The following is a 20926-nucleotide window of genomic DNA, read 5'->3' as shown; positions in this document are numbered from 1 at the left end:
TAGTTCAAAAGAAAGTCTATCTTGTGTAAAAACAGATAGGGAGGTTTGCATGAAAGTACCAGTAATTCTGCAGTTCTTCTAACTGATGTAAGTGCCACTAGAAAAATTGTTTTCCAAGTCAGGAATTTTAGATCTACTGAAACAGCAGGTTCAATGTGTGTGTGTGTGTGTGTGTGTGTGTGTGTGTGTGTGTGTGTGTGTGTGTGTGTGTGTGTGTATGTGTGTGTGTGGGGGGGAGTTAGAGCCTGTAGGTCATAAAAGAAAGGCTCTTCTCAAAGAAGCTTTACAGATCTTTAGGGGAGCTATAGAAGTTTAATTATGGCCTGTGTAGGAAATTGTTGAATAACTGAAACCTTTATCAAAAGTTTAGATAAAAACTCTAAGATAGATGGAATGGGCACTGAGAAAGGGTCGAAACCTTTGGAAATGGATCAGACAGAGAACCTCTTTCATTTGTGTGGTATACCATTGGAGGATGTAAAAGAAAGGTTCTTCTAGAAAAAGCTTTAGACATCATTATGAAATGATTATGAAGTGTCATTATGGCCTATGTGATGTTGAAGATAGCTGCCATTTGAACTTTGATGGTGAAATAACTGGAACCTTTATCAAAAACTTTAGATAAAAATTCAAATTGGATGAACATGGCACTGAAAATGGTTCCATGCTTTTGGAAATGGCCCAGATACAGAATCTCTTCCATTTTCTAAGTTATACCTTCTTTATGGCTAACTTCTAAGAAGCTGATATGATCTTGACACCTCATTAAGGATATCCACACCTCCAGGCTAGTTGCCCAACATAATGCATCCGAGGTTATCCAAGTACAACTAACTCTGGGCAAAACTGCAATCCAAATTGTAGCTTGCTACAGATCCCCCACCATGCCCCAGGATTCTTACTCCTCTTTTCTTGATATACTGGTAAATATTAGGGTTCAACCAAACACCCTAATAATGGGAAATTTCAACTACCCCACCATTAACTGGGAAAACTACTCATGTACCAACTCCTTCGCTCAACGCTTTCTGGAATTCATAAATTCCATTGCCCTGGATCAACTTAGCCACACCCCCACCAGGGCAAAATATCTTAGACCTAGTCATTACCAACATTAGTGACTGGGGTTCCACACTTGAAGTCAACTCCTCACTGGTCAGATCCGACCATAAGCTAATCACCCTAGATATCCGCATCCCGCCCCCACCCACCATTAATGAAACCATGGTAAAAAATTTCTCCACAGCCAACTTCGTGCTTCTTAAGACAGAAGCGGCAAACTTCATGACACCCATGCAGATGGACAATACAGTTACGACTGCTGAATCCTACACAAATGCACTCATTAAGCACTTACACGAGTGCATGGGTCATGCTATCCCAAACAGAACCAAGATGTTATCCTCCAAAAAAAGGAAGCCAGTCTGGTAGTCCCTGCCATAAATAAACTCTACAACAGAAGGAAGAAACTGTTGCAAAAGAGAGTAAAATCCCATGAGTAGAGGAGCTCTCTGTTCAGCCTCAGTAAGAAGCTGAGATCCCTTATAAGATCCTCCAAAGCTAGCTATGAAAACAAAATTGCCACTGATTCTATGGGCAACCACAAAGCATTCTATAGCTATATCAAGAATCTCAATGGCAACACCCACATCTGCTCTGAGTTACAGCACAATGGCATGAAAATTACAGAACCAACTGATATTACCAACATCCTGGTAGATATGTTCACTGCTAACTTTACCCTCCTTCTCACCCCTAATGGGCCCATATCAATACAGGAAGAATGCAGAGTCCCTGTAATCACATCTATGCAGGTAAAAGCTGCACTCTCTAGAACCAAAAACACAGCATCCATGGGACTGTACAACATCCCAGGCTGCATTTTACATGGACTTCAGAATGAACTAACTTGCTCCCCACCTAAGCACCATGTTCAATCATAGTCTCACGTCAGGCTTTGTGCCCACTGAATGGTGTACAGCAACAGTTATCCCACTCCACAAAGGGGGAGTCACCACTGATCCTGGGAACTATCGCACTATTAGCCTGATGAGTCTGGTCAGTAAGGCCATGGAACGTATCATCATGGAACTCATAAACAAAGACAATGGTAACCTCCAAACTCTGGACCCCACACAAGTCAGGTTTGTGAAAGGCAGATCATGCCTTCTGAACCTGATCAACTTCTATGAGGCAGTCACCAAAGTCGAAGACGAGGGTAAGGTGGATCACACAGTCTATCTTGACCTCACCAAGGTTTTTGACACCATCTCCCATTCTGGAGTTATGGCTAAACTCACTAAACTAGGTATAAATCCCTATGTCAGAAGATGGGTTGCCAAATGGCTCACTGACAGAACCCACACTGTAAAAGTTGCAGACTCCAAATCTGACTTCAAACCAGTGACAAGTGGAGTACCACAGGGTTGAGTCCTGGGACCTCTCCTGTTTGGTATCTACTTCTCTGAAGTACAGACTAACACAGAAGGCTTCTGGCTAGCAAAGTTTGCAGATGCCTGCAAACTAGGAGCCAGTCGAGTCCCCAAATGATGTCGACATCCTACAGAAGGGCCTCACTGAGACAGATGCCTGGTGTCAGAGGCATGGCCTCAAGCTCAATGCCAAAAAGTGCATTGTCATCCCCTTTGGTAAAAACTCTGTACCCATGAACTACCACATAAATAGCAATCTACTTAATGCCGGATGTGTGATAAGAGACCCTGGGACCCAGGTGGACAGTATTCTCTCCTTTGTTAATCACATTGCCACTGCAGTCAGGAAATCCTTCTATGTGGCGCACCTCATCACAAAAGGGTTCTCATTCAGGAAAAAAGCGGTCATTGTTTCCCTCTACTAAGCACTCATTAGACCCATTATAGAGTACAACACCCCTTTTAGAATGTACCTCACAAGACAGCTGCAGCAGCTGGAAAGGCCACAGAAGTACCTCACAAAGAGGATTATTGGCCTCAAACAGATGCCCTACACTGACCGTCTCAAAAAACTCCAGCTTTACTCTGTAGCATATTGCCTACTCTGAGGAGATCTCTGCCTAACATATAAAGTTATGTTAAACCCAGAGCTGTTGGACATGCTACATCTAAAGAAATCCCAATCCCTCTGAGCTACACGCTCTAGGGACCTAAACCTTGTCACCACAAATACAGGACATGCTGGAGGGATAGATACCTGTCCCAGAGACTTACTATACTCTGGAACGAGCTACCCATAGAGGTCACAGGAAGGGTAACCATGTCTGCAAGGGCCAGAAGGGGCAATGAGGATCACCCTGACCTTGCATTGTCTGGCTTTCTGGATGAACTTTTTTTATTAGATGTAAGAGGGAAAAGCATACTGGAAACCCGGGGATCAATTGTGGACCAGATCATCCCTTGGTAGTTGATCTTGTGGAGGGAATCAGGGAAAAATAATGGATGCGTTGTGGTTGAGATATGAGGCAAAGATGTCACAGTAAGGTGGCACCACAGACAGTAGATCAAAGTTGCCACTGTTGGATTGAGGGACCATGCCTGAAGTCTCAGGATAATCCTGCTCAAGCTGTTTGTTAAAAGATTGGATGGACCAAGGATGTGCATTGCTATCAGAAAGTGGTGTGAAGACATTGCCCATTACTAGGATCTCATGGCTTGTCGACATAGTGCACAAGAACTGGCTCCTCCTTGTTTGTTGATGTACCACAACACTATTATAAGGTCTGTGTGTTTATATGGAAATCACACCCTCTAGAAGAGATACTGGAAGGCCTACAACACTTGGTGGACCACTCTCATCTCTAAGATATTGATGTGAAAATTGGCCTCTATAGGTGACTATGCATCTTGGACCATCCTTCCTTTAAAATAAACATTAGAACAGCATTGTCTGTCTTTACTACAGCTACAGGTGAGACCATGTGAAAAGGGTGCCCCTCAGTCACTGAAGAGGATGTAATCCACCACTAAATATGCCATTTGCAGATCTGAATGAGCCAAGACATTGCTTGTATCATGTAAATGATCTGAGACCATTGTACATCTAGTGTCCATTGGAGTACCCTTATATGGTACCTGGCTAGTGAGACCATTAGTTTCATGGATGCTGTTAAACCTAAGAGGTGTAAGATCAGCCTTACTAGAAGGGGTGGATGATGAAGTACTAGCATAGCTGTTAGAAGCAAATGTTAACCTTTGGTCTGGGGAAGACTGCTGATCCACTGGTTGGTCCTGAGGTGACATCCTATGTATATTTGTTGGGTAAGTGTCAGATTGCATCTGGAAAGCTCAGAAGAAGTTAGAGCAGAAAATTCAGTTGGTGTAGCTGCAGATGCTTGGAGGCAGCAGTTAGGAGCAAATCACTGAGACAGGGGAAAACTTAAACCTGTATCAGTTGCAAGTGCACAGTAAGCATTGCCATCACCTTGGTGAATACCCTGGAGGCTATAGTTAGACCAAAAGGCAGGGTTCTGAACTGGTAGTGATTGGCCCTTGCTGGAAATGGAGACTCTATTGGAGTGCTTCTCTATCTTCACATGACAGTAAGCATCCTGGACATCTAATGAGCACATCCAATCATCCTTCCTCAGCAGAGGCAATATGGATTGAATCGTGACCATCCAGAATTGTGTCTGTTTCATGAACTGATTCAGATAACTGAGATCCAAAACTGGTCTTGGGTACTCCATTTTCTCAGGCACTAAAAAGAACCTTTAGTAGACTCCAGATTCTAACTGGTCTTGGAAGACCAGTTGGAGGATGCTTTTTTCTAGTAATTTTGAAACTTCTACTGTAGCTGAGTCCCACTGACTGGGTGAAATATTGGCAACAACATTCCTCTTTTCCTGAGAAGCAAGGGTAAACAGAATCAAATAACCTATGGAAATTATCCTTAGCACCCACAGATCTGTGGTTCCATTTCACTATACTTGAGGGCACAAAGACAAGTGCCCCCTGACTGCTTGCAGAATGCAGCAGTCAGGCAATTGTTCAGGGGCACTGATATGGCTTCTCTGAAAAAGGATTGTGGAAGCCCTAATTATGTAGTCCACCTCTGCCCCAAGGGAGATGTCCCTTTGAACCACTTCCACCTCTTCCATGAGGAGGTCTATCCCTGTTAGGGAGATTCATGCGGGAACTTTCTTCAGATAATACTTTTTCATGGTCGCTGCTCCCACTATAGCAGCTACTAGGCAACCTTTGCTCCAATGTTTTCTGTCTTTCAGAGCTGCCAAAATTCTATTTGTTTCTTGGGAATAGGCTCTGTAATGTCATGGCCCTTCCATGCCCATTAAGCAATAAGATTGATGAGGGAATCAATAGTGGAAATCACAAAGGATGATGTCGGACCAGAGCCAAAAGCTTCCAAGAGCACTGACTCATCAGGTGGTGGATCCTGGATAGACCATCCCAATCTCTGCTTCATCAATTCACAGATTATGACAAAGGTGACATCTTCAGAGGGAAGCAGGAAGACCTTTCTCCTTTATCCAAATCAGTGTCTTCCATGAAAGACTCTGGAGAAGAGTCTATGTACTTCTGCTTGCATATTTGTTTCTTGTGGACCCTTTCTGGTGGGGGGAATCAGAATTTTCAGAATCAGACTGGGAGCTAACATAGCATGGAACCTCAGAAGCTCATGGTTCTGACCGCCCCTGTCTGGCAGGATGATAGGAAAAAGAAGAAGGGCCAGAATCCTGTTGGGGTTTGGCTGGAGCCGAACTGGCTGTGGAAACCGTCTCCTTAGGTATAGCTAAGCCCTATGAAAAACCTCAAAGGCAGAAGTCACAATCATCTCCAAAGACCTACCCTTGTCCAAGGATAAGAGAGATCCCTTGACACCAATGTGCCAAAGGTCCAAGAGGTAGGCATGACTCTGATAGCCTCTGTGTCATTCCCTCTCCTTGAACAATGGTGCCGATGCTTTGGCTGCAAGTCTCTCCCTGATCCAAATGCTTCTGTGTCAAGAGAGACAGGAATGTTGTCATAGTCAAAGTAATCAAGATGGTCAATGCTAAAGAAAGCTCCTCTGTGCAAGATGGAAGCAGTGCGACTAGTTCAAGTGTAGGGGGGACTGGTACTGCAGGAAAAAGTGAAGGATAGGCATGGTTCATTCCCAGTGGGCAGTACTAAGAGAACCCCAAGCTGAAGTCTTGAGAAATGTTGTCATCATTCTGTTAACATCCTGCACAGTAAGGATTCAGGATGACCAGGAGGAAAAGGCCACTAAAGGTGGTCTACAGTATCTCCCTTTGTGAATTGAAGAATGTAGTCTCAGGCTAATCTGCTAAAAGTGAGTGATGACTTTGCTAAATTCAAAGGTCCCTTTCATCTTAATGACATATGCTTATGCAGAATTCTTTACTGACAGATTATATGTGTATATAATAGCTGCATAGATGGATTTGTCCTCTCAGAAGTAAGTATTACCTCCAATTTAAAAATAAACTTCTATGATGGAACCTTAATAAAAAAAGGCTCTATTATAAAAAAAAAACTAATTAAATGCAAAAATAAATTAAACTCTCAAGATGTCAATAAAACTCTTGAGGAAACTGAAGACCATGATCAAACCAACCAAAGCCAGATATCAGGTAAACATAGCCATCCAGTTGAAAGATAACTACACAGCCTTCTTTAACTAAGTTACAAATTTTAGAAACAATGCCCAATAGTGTGCAGAGTTAATCATAAAGAATATCACATACTCAGATCCAGAGGACATAGACAAACTTCCCCTCCCCCTTCCCCTCTCCTCTTATACTCTCAGATAACATTCAGCATCAAGCTTTATGAGGTTTAAGGTTAAAAAAGTAATGTGTTATGCAATATGGATATGACACTCCATGTGAACAATATGCCGTGGACAGCCTAATATTGAAACAGGTGGGATCATGGGGAGCTGAGTATAAAAATTGACATAAAACTTTGTTTAGAGACACATCTTATGGAATTTATTACAAGGTACTATTTTGAGATTAACACCAGATAGGTAGATATTAATACCTATTTATAGGGCAGTTATTAGACCAGTTATGGCATGCGGGGCATTAATTGATCAGAGAGAGAGACAGACTGGAAAGGGTACAGAAGCACTTTACCAGACAAAGGCAACATCTAATGGGATTGAAATCTAAAACTAGGTCGGAGGTGCTGTCACTGCACAGAATTAAGTACAAGTTGGACAGGGGTTCTAACTGTCACATAACAAGAGTCTTCAGCAAATACTTATAAAGTTATTGTGGGTACAAATACAAAGACTCATTAACTATTGACATGGAATAATAATTTTAGTGGATGTAAAAACAAGTAAAGCTAATGTATCAGAACTATTTTCATTGGCATTGAAGTGATGGAATTTTGTACCTCTTGAGGAATAAAATCTGACAGTTCATTTAAAATAGATTTGGATAACTGGAAAGCTGTCAGAGGATTCAGTCCTGAGTATGTTGGTAGCAAACTCATTGAAGGCTTTTCTTTGCTTTGAGTTTGATCTAACAACTTAGGTGTCACAGAAAGATTAGTCCTAGGTCCATCCCTACTGTATGTATTTGTCTCTGGTCTTACACAAGTTATGAGAGTCTGGATCGTCATTTGGCAGATGGCAACAACATTAGAGAGCATACAGTTGCAAGCCTGAAGATAGACCTGAAGAAGAAACATATCTAAGTAATGTCAGCTCTGCTTTAATGTGTATGTTAATAATTGTGAGGTAATAAGCCAGAAATGGATTAAGTATCAGGAGATGCCTCCAAAACCCGGAACAAGACCAGCATTTGTGCATTAGTATTACAGAATGCATGTGGTAGCAAATACAAACCAAATGTTAGGGTGGATGTGCTCAGGCATAGGTAAGTGATGACATTTCTCAATCAGATAACAGTAAGTAACTTACTTAGTCAGTCTCAGCAGATCAGCAGGTAGGGCACTTGCCTTTGGTGCAGAAGGTTAAGGCACTGCCTTTTCTGATACCAAAGCCAGAGCAAATATTGTGGCTGACAGATTTAGTGCAAAAGTCCAGCTCATTTGCTCTTCAGTTAATCATGTTCCTCCCATTATCACACAGAACCAGATCCTGGAAGCTATTATCACAACTAAAAATAATAGTCCCAGGGCACTAGGCAATATAGCAGCAGCCTTGTTGTTAGCACAAAGTACATGATTGCTGAAGTCCTCCATACGTTTTTTATTCTTGGCCTCTCAACATGAGGTGCTCCTGAGTTCTGGAGAGCAGCAGTAGTGATGCTTCTATACAAGAACAGTGCTTTAACTGGAAATTATCCATTCATCCACAACCACTTTTTCCAATTTTTACACATGGGATCAGGGTGTCACAAGTTCACACTGCTGGTTGGCTCTTAATCATTCTTATTCTTATTAGCAACAGACTTTATAGTTTACAAACATTTGATCATTGGCAGTATGGCTTTGAGAAGAGTGACACTCTTGCTTGCTTAATTTGCTTGACTTATGGTACTGATAAGTTTCATTCCATCCGCATCACTTATCTTGACCTTGTAAAAGTATTCACTGTGATTCCCCATGCAGGTACTGCCAATAAATTTACCAGCTTGTATAACAACCCCTATGTTACCCAATAGACTAAAACTGGGTCTCTGATCATGCACACACAGTGAGTTGGTGGTGCCTTCTCAGTTGATAGTAACTCATTTGCAGAGTCGCAGACGACCCCCTTTCTTTGTCATCTATTTCTGCAATAGACAAATGTCCAAGATTGGTGGATAACCAGCTCTGCAGAAGACTGTACACTGGTTGTCATTATTGATTCCCCCACAGACTCTTATATTTTCCAAGGAGGGCTAGACAGAGTCAGCACCTGAAGTCCTGACCATGGCATTAAAGGTAGTGCAAAAAAATGTAATACAATACTGCACCTGTAGCACAGAGTGATACAAGCCTGACTATGACATTGGTAATCTGACTTTCATTAACAGTGGCCCATCCTAGGTGGGGGGAGGAGTTGGTTATACTGGCCTGCTCATACTGACGATATGCAGACTCCGTGTGTTAAGATTTGGAGAGCGGGTGCTGGGAAAATATGAGTGTGACCATACAATCTAGCAATAGCTGACCTTGGGGCAAGAGGACATAGACAGTCCTTACTGTAATATAACTTATTTTATCTAGCAACTAGTGAAGAGGTCTAAAGCTGGGCCTTGTTAATGACCTGCTTCCAGTTACAAGGATTTAGGGTTTGAATCTTTCCACCTACATTTGCCTACTGTGTGACCTTGAGCAATTCACCTAAGTAGACAGTACTTAATGGCAACTGGGAATTTGGCTAGGCTTCTTAGTGGTTTCCTGAAGTGCGTACCTAATAACTATCTATGAACTGTTATGTATGATCTAATATAATCACCAGGAGGGGAGGTTAAGTCATTCAAAACAAAAATGCCCACATAGCTGGGATGCAAACAAGAGTACAAGCAAACCTGATATTTGTCTGTATGAATTCCCCCAAAGTGACTCTGACCCCAGTTGATCTGGGCACTCTGTACCAATGGGGAGACTTGATGGTAAGTGGACAATCTGGGAATCTTCATGTAAATGGGACCTTGATTAAGATCACTACAGTCATTAGGAATCTTAAGCACTTTTGTTGGCAATGAACATTTGATCCTGAAACATTAATTATATAAGGAAATTTTTTACTGCCCAATTAATTATCAAAGAAATGCCATCAAGCTATAAAGAGGGCTTACTCCCCTTGTATTCCTTCCCTATTAGTCTGATTATTGAACATCATCTGATTGGTAAGTATTTTATGTATCCCAACTTAAAAGACTTAACTTTTACTAACAAAGAAACTCAAAAGGGTGGACTTCCCTAACATTCTAGATAGTGTAAAAACTTTCTTATTTTTTTCTGTCTTTAAAAGACTCATACATGGAGATCTCTGGCTTGCCTTTTGGTTTACAAAAAAGTATGTTTTACTAGATATTCTCCACATCAGAAATACTGATGATGTTACAAACATTTATTCCAAAATGCTCAATTTACATCGTAACATAAATAGGACTTCATGGAAGGACAGTTTCATTAACCAAAGACTTCACTACCAGAGGCAAACACTTTCATTGTATCTTAAATGATTCCTATTTCAAGGTAAATTATAATGATCGAATGGTGTGACATAGGATTACCACAGGGATTAGTAATACAGCCCTTATCAAGAAGGTAGGTATACTCTACTACTTCTTATGGAACAAGAAATGACAGTATATGGCTGTTCAAACACCATGTCTAAAGTTTACCTATGAACATGTGTGTGTGTGTGTGTGTGTGTGTGTGTGTGTGTGTGTGTGTGTGTGTGTCTGTGTGTGTGTATGTGTGTGCGTGCATGTGCATGCGTGTGTGTATGTATATATTGAGGCACACATTTATTGATGTAAATGCTGGTCTGCTTATCAACTGCAAAATTACTGAAGAGTTTTGTTCGATAGGTAGGTATATCAATTATTTATATGGTATTTGAACAAAATTCCAAATCAGTGGGGATACAGAAGCCTCTCCTTCCCCCCACTGTTCTGCAGTCTTTGAGTTAATGTATATAAAGATGCAGGGATGCGGGGGCCAGGATCTTGTTTGCTGCAAAAGTACTGTTTAATGTTTTTTTCTGGAAAGTTGATGCTGTGTTAGTCGATAAATTGGTTAGCAATGAAACAAAGATCAATGATAATTACATCCATCCATTAATTACTTACTGTATAATTGCACACACACACACACACACACACACACACACACACACACACACACACACACACACACACGTATATATAAATGCATGAATCACTACATAATTGCATTTTAATGCTGCTCATTACAGGCTAGGCATGAGTGGGATGTGACTTGTGCTTTTAATGTATTTGCAGATAAGATCAGACCATGGACAAGCCCATAATTTGTTTCTGCCTTTAAGGAGAACAGGCTATGCAAAGGACACATGAAAGACTGCATGCAAACATGAGGTCTGCGAGATTGAACTTTTTTTTTTAGGGTAATCACCTTAAATGACAGAGTCCCACTTAACATACAAAGGTAGTGAAATAAATGCTGCTTTGTCAATGCTTTTGAAGGGGTCTGGCACTTATCACAGAGAATTAAGACTGTGAGTAAGACCTATTAACAAGCTACTTCCTGTTGTCCAGAATATGATTCCCTCAACTTTATTTCCCTACTCTATGAGTCCAAATATATCACTTTTCTAAACTTTGCCCTTGGACAGCTGGAGAATTGGGCTAACAACACAAGAACCTATGCTTTTCACGTTAGTAATTTATCTCTACTAACAAAACAACAATATAACTACAATACTACTTACATACACATTTCATGAAAGTAATTTTCTTAGTTCACAATTATTACAAACAAGCGGTAAAAGAACGCCAACATCCACTCATCCAGAACACAACAATGTTGCAATAGCTGCCTTCAAACTGAGTCCAGTAGAAATATCAAAAAAAATGCAAAGTCATTTATTGAGATAAAAACAAGTAAACGTTAAGCGCTTTCACTCACACAAAAGCGAGCTTCATCAGAACAATTAGACCAACTGATACAAAGTGTTTAAATAGTTTCTTTGGCACCAATTCCACTTAAAGTGACACCACACTTATTAATACAATTCATACATGCCAACGCTATACTGAAAAGAATTACCTGCTACAAAATCTACCAATACTTTACAAATTGGTATAATTGTTTGTACCAAAATATAAAAATAATATGTATTAAAAATAGTGCTAAAAAATGTATAACATCCATTGTACAAATTGTCTACCCTAATGGTAATCTACTGCATGATCTACAAAAGAAATATGAATAATTGATAAAATTGTCCTTCTATCTAATATTAAGTAATGGTTTTATAGAAATATGGTCATTAAGACCTGGTGGTGTAGTGGCATCTGTTAGCAATTGCCAGCAAACTTCTTTATATGCAAGTATACATTTGTAATCACCACCTCTGGGATCCATTACAACATTTTCCAATATAGCAAAATTAAAAGTATGCTCTGTACCATATTTTTCTACATGCCTATATACAATAAAACTAAATATCCTAGAAAAATACTACTAAGAATATTAAGCAAATAATTCCCCTTTATCGCCTAACCCGAATATTATCTTTCTAGAGCTTATAATTGTATTATATTGTATTTAATTGTGTATTGTGTCTGCAGGGTAATTTTAATGCTTTTTAGTACCACATTTTAAGTAACATGAACCAAATATGCATTTTTAATTTCATATTAATTAATGTTGCTTTAAGAAAGTGGCGGGCTTTCTGGTGAATTAATGGAATAATTAATTGATTGTATGAGTTTAAATACTATCTGTAAACTGGGTTTTTTTTTTTTGTCTGAGGAAGTACAATCTATGTATTTGTATGAAAGTGCTAACTTATTTGATAATAAACGGAATTTTTTACCTTTGGTTTGCCTTTTGTGGATTCTACAGTTTTTTGTTTGGTTCCAGTTCGTGTGTTTGGATGGCAAACGGTAATAACTCCCTTTCCCAGTCTTTATTTTTGGATTTTCAACATGGTGAAGTTCCTACTCCATCAGAGGCGAATGCCATGGGAGTGATGACATTACTTATAGAACACCTCTCCAACCGTGTGGATGGCTTAGCACAACAGCTTTCCAGTCAAGCTTCTTCCCCTGCAATTCAGACAGCTGCTAATTCTACAGCTGCTGAAAGTACAGTACACAATTTAACTACATCCAACTCCACTTTACAAGCAGGTCAAGGTAATGGTTATTTACATGCTGTTTTATCCAATGGTGGCATTCAGCAATGTTTGGTGACTGATACTCGACTGGATTTACCTAACTTGACCAGCTTCATTTGCAGTCCGATGCAGTTCAGTGGACTGCATGATGAAAATAGTGGTGTTTTTCATGAAGAGCAGCAAACGATCGTGTCTAACCTGAAATAGTTTGACAACAAACTTTTAAAGTACAAAAAGTTGCAAGTGGAAATTTTATATTTTAAAGAATGTATTAAACATAAATTGGTCCCTAAAGGTCTTCGCCAATGGAAATATCCGGTCGGCTTAGAAAAAAGATTTCAGTTTCACTTGCAACTTATTGATTTTTTCAATAAACAAGGTTTATATTTTTTGGAATTACTCATTGCCAATTACAATAATCAAATGGTTAACATGAAATCTAACTTAGAAAGTTGAGAACATAATATTAAATCGGATCCAGACTTTAGTAGGTATGAATTTGATTACCAGAGAATCTTTTCTAGTATAGATTCGCTTCTGAATAAAATTATGGAAAATAAAAAAATGTAAACTCCACCATAATAAATGTGACTATGAACAACATGTGGCATATCCTGATCCACCAGTTAACAATAACAGTCTTTCACACTCTGCCTTGAGAGAAGTTTCCATGGCAGCAATCAATGCTGACGAGTCGTACCCTGATGACATTTGAAATGTTCAGACGACTGCGAATGAGGAGAACAACATTCGCAGGAGTGAACAGATACGGAATAATCAACAAAATGGACAAGGAGAAGTGCTCAATAACAATATCAATAATAATAGAGCACCACAAGAAGCCCATAACTGCAATAACCTTAATTCTTTTCAAATGCGGTCTACCAACTATCCGAAACAACAATGCAGGAAGAACAACTGGCTGAAGAGATAGTTGGATTTGGTATGACTCCATTAACTGTGCTTAAATGCTCTCAGGGTGACTTTAAAGTTTTTAATTTTAGTTCTATAACTATCGGTCAGTCACTTGTGGATTTTCTAGCGCAGGGTATGAAATTTATTCCGCCATTAAGGTCTAATTTACCTAAATTATTATGTGATTTGAAACTCTTTGTGCGGAAATTGAATCTATCTGTGTTGTTTGGTAACAATTCTGTGTTGAATAATAATGAAAGTGTGGCTAGTATTTTCAACCCATCCATTCATAGTACACTTGCATTATTTGAGAAGGTTTGTGAGATTCATTTTAGGGCATTATTTGATGGTAATAACAAATTTAATGTTACAGTTCACTCTGACATGCCTGAAATGGAATTTATTTCTTTTTTGAACAAGCAGAAAGTCAGGATTATGCAACCGGACAAGGGCGGGGGCATTGTATTCATGGATGAACATGCATACTTAAACAAATTGTACAAGTTACTTAATAGTGGGAATTATGAAAAAGTATCTATTAATCAACTTAATCAGGCCCATTATAAAATACGGGCAATTCTCAATGATTTATTTATTGAAGTGAGAATCTCTTTAGATACCTTTCATTATTTAAGTATGCTAGCCCCTATCACGACAGTCTTGTTTGGAACACTGAAGATCCACAAAAGTTTATTGGATCCTCCATTCTGACCTATCATAGATGGACGTCAGTCCATCACTTATGCATGTGCAAAATGGGTTGACACTAGGCTCAAATCTGCCTTGAAGACAGAAAAGAAAATTTGTCGTGATTCCTGGGTTTTTTTTGAGTATTTAAAAAATATACCATTCAATCGGACATACACCTTCTTAACAGTTGACATCAGAGATTATTTCTGAACACCTATACAGCATCTCTCAAGGTGCTGATAATAATGCCCTAGCCCAACATGTAATTAGGTATCCAGCACATAAGTTTTTGTTTACTGTGATAGATCAAGTCAAGAAGAACACTAGAGGGGGACCATGGAAACTTTTTTTAGACAAATGTGAACTATTTTGGCAAATTAGAACCAATGCATACAGTTCGTCCGGTCTAAATGCCATGTGTTCCATCAAATGTCTCCTTAAATTAAAAGCTCTAGAAAGATAATATTTCAGGTTAGGCAATAAAGGGGAATTATTTGCTTAATATTTTTAGTAGTATTTTTCTAGGATATTTAGTTTTATTGTATTTTATTGTGTAATGTGTCTGCAGGGTAATTTTACTGCTTTTTAGCATCACATTTTAAGTAACATGAACCAAATGTACATTTTTAATTTCATATTAATTAATGTTGCTTTAAGAAAGTGGCGGGCTTTCTGGTGAATTAATGGAATAATTAATTGATTGTATGAGTTTAAATCCCATCTGTAAACTAGGTTTTTTTTGTCTGAGGAAGTACAATCTATCTATTTGTACGAAAGTGCTAACTTATTTGATAATAAATGGAGTTTTTTGCCTTTGGTTTGCCTTTTGTGGATTCTACTCTTTTCCATTATATCAGGTAAGAAGACCTGGGTTTGTTTTGTCCTATATTAGGGATGGCATTCTCTAAGTACCACTTTGGCAGCAGTGACATTACCTTATTTTGTATTTTGTACATGGGTTTAGCACACTCCCTCACAGGTACCTGCCTGCTCAGTAGGAATGCTTTCTGCTGCTGTCACAAGCAGTCTGTGAAATAATCTCAGTCAAATATGCTACTCCTTTCTGGTGTGAGACAAATGTTCTGACAGTGACACTGCCCTGGTTTCATTTCAGTTACAACACATTTGACAAGCTCTGTGACAGAAGTAATCTAACGAATATTAGAAAGTATTGTAACTTGAGACTGTAAATATATTAACAGAGTGCATATCCTTTTTGAAATTCTCACTTTAAAGTTTATTTGCTATTAAATGTTCTGCCATCAGGAATGAAATCACATTTGCAAAACATGCAGTTAAACATTAAAAAGATTATATTGTGCGGAATTATGGATATGAGCTGCTAATTGGCTAGGCTTAAAATGGCCCACAAAGGCAGTTAGCCTAATACTAGTCTATGAACCTATGACTAGCAAACACTCAACTGATTTACTTATTCCCACTTCATTTGCTAGAATGTTTTTGTTTACTGTGATAGATCAAGTCAAGAAGAACACTAGAGGGGGACCATGGAAACTTTTTTTAGACAAATGTGAACTATTTTGGCAAATTAGAACCAATGCATACAGTTCGCCCGGTCTAAATGCCATGTGTTCCATCAAATGTCTCCTTAAATTAAAAGCTCTAGAAAGATAATATTTCAGGTTAGGCAATAAAGGGGAATTCTTTGCTTAATATTTTTAGTAGTATTTTTCTAGGATATTTAGTTTTATTGTATTTTATTGTGTAATGTGTCTGCAGGGTAATTTTACTGCTTTTTAGCATCACATTTTAAGTAACATGAACCAAATATACATTTTAATTTCATATTAATTAATGTTGCTTTAAGAAAGTGGCGGGCTTTCTGGTGAATTAATGGAATAATTAATTGATTGTATGAGTTTAAATCCCATCTGTAAACTAGGTTTTTTTTTTGTCTGAGGAAGTACAATCTATGTATTTGTACGAAAGTGCTAACTTATTTGATAATAAATGGAGTTTTTTGCCTTTGGTTTGCCTTTTGTGGATTCTACTCTTTTCCATTATATCAGGTAAGAAGACCTGGGTTTGTTTTGTCCTATATTAGGGATGGCATTCTCTAAGTACCACTTTGGCAGCAGTGACATTACCTTATTTTGTATTTTGTACATGGGTTTAGCACACTCCCTCACAGGTACCTGCCTGCTCAGTAGGAATGCTTTCTGCTGCTGTCACAAGCAGTCTGTGAAATAATCTCAGTCAAATATGCTACTCCTTTCTGGTGTGAGACAAATGTTCTGACAGTGACACTGCCCTGGTTTCATTTCAGTTACAACACATTTGACAAGCTCTGTGACAGAAGTAATCTAATGAATATTAGAAAGTATTGTAACTTGAGACTGTAAATATATTAACAGAGTGCATATCCTTTTTGAAATTCTCACTTTAAAGTTTATTTGCTATTAAATGTTCTGCCATCAGGAATGAAATCACATTTGCAAAACATGCAGTTAAACATTAAAAAGATTCTATTGTGTGGAATTATGGATATGAGCTGCTAATTGGCTAGGCTTAAAATGGCCCACAAAGGCAGTTAGCCTAATACTAGTCTATGAACCTATGAACCTATGAACCTATAATACACTTCACCCTGACATTTCGAGTTTGATTCCCTCTGTTTCCATTTGCCTGAGGAAGTCGTTCTAGTAGACAGTGCCTTAGGCTAATATTGAAAATAGACCTCATTAAAAATAGACAGCCTACTTAGCATAAAATGTATGCAAAACAAGAACTTGATACACATACACACAGACAGACACACATATATACACACATGTATACATAAAAATATATACATTTATATCTATGTATATCTAATTATATGTATAAACTACGTAAATAATTCCATACAGATAAATTAAGCAGGCGAACTTTATGAGAATGTAATAAGGTAGAATACAGAATGAAATAACGATGCAGGTTCATCCTTTTTTAATATATGGGCTGAAATTCATAAATGAGCACTATGCAACTGTGCAGTATTAATATTCAAAGTGCTAAGTGCGTCACACCCATTTTATAATCCATTACACTGCACATATTAACAAGCACTGCTCTGTGTGTTCATTATCTTTGAATCGCAGTCATTATAATAGATATATATATATATATATATATATATATATATATATATATATATATATATATATATATATATATTTCAGTACTCATTCATAAGTGAACAAAACATAACCTCAACCTTTGTGAGCACTCTGTTCACAATCAATATACAGGTATTGATCAAAAGTGCAATTAAAATGAAATACGAGTCTTACAAGCTAAAAAAGGTCCTGCACAAAAAGTGACATTATTGTAAAAATCTACTTACAGATATTTGCAGTTCCCTTTGGGATAGGCAGGTATGAACCAGGGCTCCAAAATCGACCCTGATGACTTCTCTTGCATCTGCCACATTCAGGCCCGGTGGTGTTGTGTTCGCATTCACAAGTCAATTTGTTGCCATCAAAGACACAGGTATTGGCGTGAAGGTTACACTTGCACCTATCAAGAGAGAGAGAGACAGAGCTGTCATTTCTTGAGGCAGTTGTCATTAGTTCTCTGTTCTGTCAGCTGTACAATAGATCACCAAAAATATCTCTGCATTACAAGACAAGATGGCCTACTCCGAAATATTTACTCATCCATTTGGTACTAATTTGGCTGAAACCTCAGGAGGCATCAACAGCTATGAGGAAGACAAAGCAGTTACCTAACAACAGCCATTTCAGCATTACTGAGGTTCGCATGGCAATACTCTTTCTTGAAGGCAACGTAATACTTTCAAGCAGTGATATGTTGTTTTGTGCATTCCTGAGCTCTGGAAGAATATTACTGGGAATGTATGAAAATGTAATATTGGAAACATTAAACTGCCATTATTTTCCTTATCTTTTCACTGAAAAACTTGAACATGTGGTGAATAGTTTAGATGCAATTCAGTTCTGTAGGAATGACACTTCTAAGAAATCCTAATTTTAATTAAAAGGTATTCATACACAGTACAAAAAATAAAATTGTCAGAGGAATGCAATGCACCTGGTGCCTATGAGTTCAGTTATTTTTCTTCTCCTAAATTGTGTCAAAACATGTTACTTAAATGACAGATAGCAATATGTTATAATGGGGAGTATAAACATATATTTTCCACTGAATGAGCATTATAATTGAATGCAGCTACTGCTTACTGTAAAGCCTTTACTTACTACTGTGTACACATTAATGTGTCATGCAAGCATTCTTTACATTTTTGCTCAGCTTTTACCTTGCTTAGTTTAGAATGTCCTCACTTTTGCAAATTGTCTGGCTCATTTTGCTGTGTGCCTAATTAATTATGCCACTTAGTCTTAACTGCATAAAAATTACTGCGTTAAGTGTTACAGACAGAATACCAGATGAGCAATGAAAACTGTCAAACCAATATGCTATACAACACAGAAGCTTTGTCGGATACTGACCTTATGAGTGAAACTTGAAACACTGAATTCTGATTTCAATTGCTTCAGTACTTATCTGAATTTGACGAATTTAATGGTAGTGTCATTCCTGAAGGTTTTTTTATTGCTTTAAATCAATCATATCTGACTAACTTATTAAATGCATTGTGTGGTGTAGAATTGTTTGATATAATTTTAACAAAATATATCAGAAAAAGACAACATGGTCTGTTTGGGACCTCCTTGAGAAGGGGACCTCTGTGATTACAGCAAGACTGCTAATGCATACAGGTATTTTTGTTTCATAGAGTATGCATAACATTTTGCAAAAATAAAAAAAAAAGTTAAGCACATTTAAGTCATGCATCCCACTGAAGCATTTATCAAAAGAAAAGGGTCTTCTTTTACAGCCAGTCATGTTTAGATGATTTTCCCTCTGACTTGTAGACCTCCAAAATATATCACATTGTCACAATATGCCATGACGTATGATATTAAGTACATCTTGATCTCTAAGGAAACCACTTCTGCAGTCAGTCACTTGCAGAAAACAGACTAAGTTAAACTACACTTAAGTAGTTCATAGTTTGTCAGTAGTTTAATGAAAACTAACAGATGCTGTTTTAGGGTTGATATTACAGAAAAACACAAAAGCAAGCTAGATTCCCTATACATTATAATACTATAAAGGTCTCTTTTTACAATGCAGGCAATCTTGCTAAACAAATGTGATAAGCAGTAGTTATTTTAGAGGCAAGAAACTGTGCTCATATACACATTAATGAGTTTAATAAATCTCAGTGTACTACTGCTACTAACTTAGATGGTGATATAACTACAATATATGCATACACAAGGCACGGAAAGTAAGAATAAATACTAAATGTGTTACCAGTTAAATCATGGTACTGACCTAAAACAATATCCTAAGTTTAAATATGATTCACCTTATAGCATGAAACAGACAGCCAACCTAAATGTTTATCAGTCAGTATGTAGAATTTTTATCTAAATTAGATATAGCAGCTCCTTATTAACTTATGATACTTTCTGCAGATTTTAATTATCCAAAGTTAGACTGGGGAAAATACATAGCTACCTTACGTTCTGAGCAATAATTCTTGGATCTAATACAGATGAGCAGGATAACTTGTTTGGAAGAAACATCTGCAAGACAGAACTGTTTTCTGTATCTGCTTCTTAAAATGTACGCAATACTATTTCAGAGATGCATACAGTAGAGTACCGAGGAACATAACAACCACAATGTCATAATGCTTAACATAACAACAGAAAAAAGTCATCAAGTTATACCAATTTTATGAACTAATTATGAAGGAGACTAAAGCAGCACTTTGGTACAGTTCACTGGGTACAATATGTGATGTCGAACTACATAGTTGTGGTTGGAATAAACTAAAAAAAAATATGTGCATCTATATTAGAAAAAAAAATAGCACTAACTAAATATAGCAGTAATTCTATTAAAAAAGCCTAATTGGTCAGGTAAAATGTTCATGTTATTATAGTGTAAGAAAAAGAAATTTTTCTTGTTTTATAAAATATCCTACAAGTATAAATAAAAAACAATTAGAGCATATTAAAACACGAAAGATGTTACGGGCAAGATCTTTAAAACCCTTAAAGTAATACATAAGCAGATTTACCATCCAGCAATAAATATTCAGATTGTAAATTCTGTTCCTATAAGCAGTAGAACTTGTAATATGGTCCCAGGTCTGAATACAGAATTTCTCAGATCTGCTTTAAGAGAACTAGTCTATCTATTGAAAATAATATTTGTTAAATGCCTTGGTGTTTAGGTCTTTTCCTACATCCTCATTGAGATGAAATTCAAATTATGTAGATGGCTGTAAAATAGGTACTACAATAACATCTAATGTAGACATGATAAAACTGAATGAATATTGGCAGGAAATTGTTACCTAGACAAACAAAGGTGAAAACAACTTTAGTATAAATAAATGCAAATACCAAAACTTTGGAAAGCAAGGAATTAACTCTTGGGTAAAGTTAAACAACATTAATTTAGAAAAGGTAGCAAATATAAAGGACTTTGGTATGTCAATTTATGAGACAGTCATGTTCAAGAAACATGC

At 37.7% G+C, this 20926-nt stretch overlaps 1 protein-coding gene across 6 annotated transcripts in view; it reads right to left on the bottom strand.

Annotated features, from left to right (window-relative positions):
* NTNG1 (netrin G1) overlaps positions 1-20926 on the bottom strand; it is a 2528066-nt gene that overhangs the window by 904495 nt on the left and 1602645 nt on the right. For all 6 annotated transcript variants that reach the window (XM_044085997.1, XM_044086001.1, XM_044085996.1 and 3 more), the window contains exon 4: positions 17702-17874. In XM_044085997.1, the coding sequence (XP_043941932.1) occupies positions 17702-17874 (173 nt within the window). The remainder of the gene's footprint in view (positions 1-17701; positions 17875-20926) is intronic.

Source organism: Protopterus annectens, chromosome 10.part0 (genome assembly GCF_019279795.1).
Source record: "Protopterus annectens isolate FY-2018-M chromosome 10.part0, PAN1.0, whole genome shotgun sequence".
NCBI lineage: Eukaryota > Metazoa > Chordata > Ceratodontiformes > Protopteridae > Protopterus > Protopterus annectens.
This window is presented reverse-complemented; position numbering and strand designations above follow the sequence as displayed.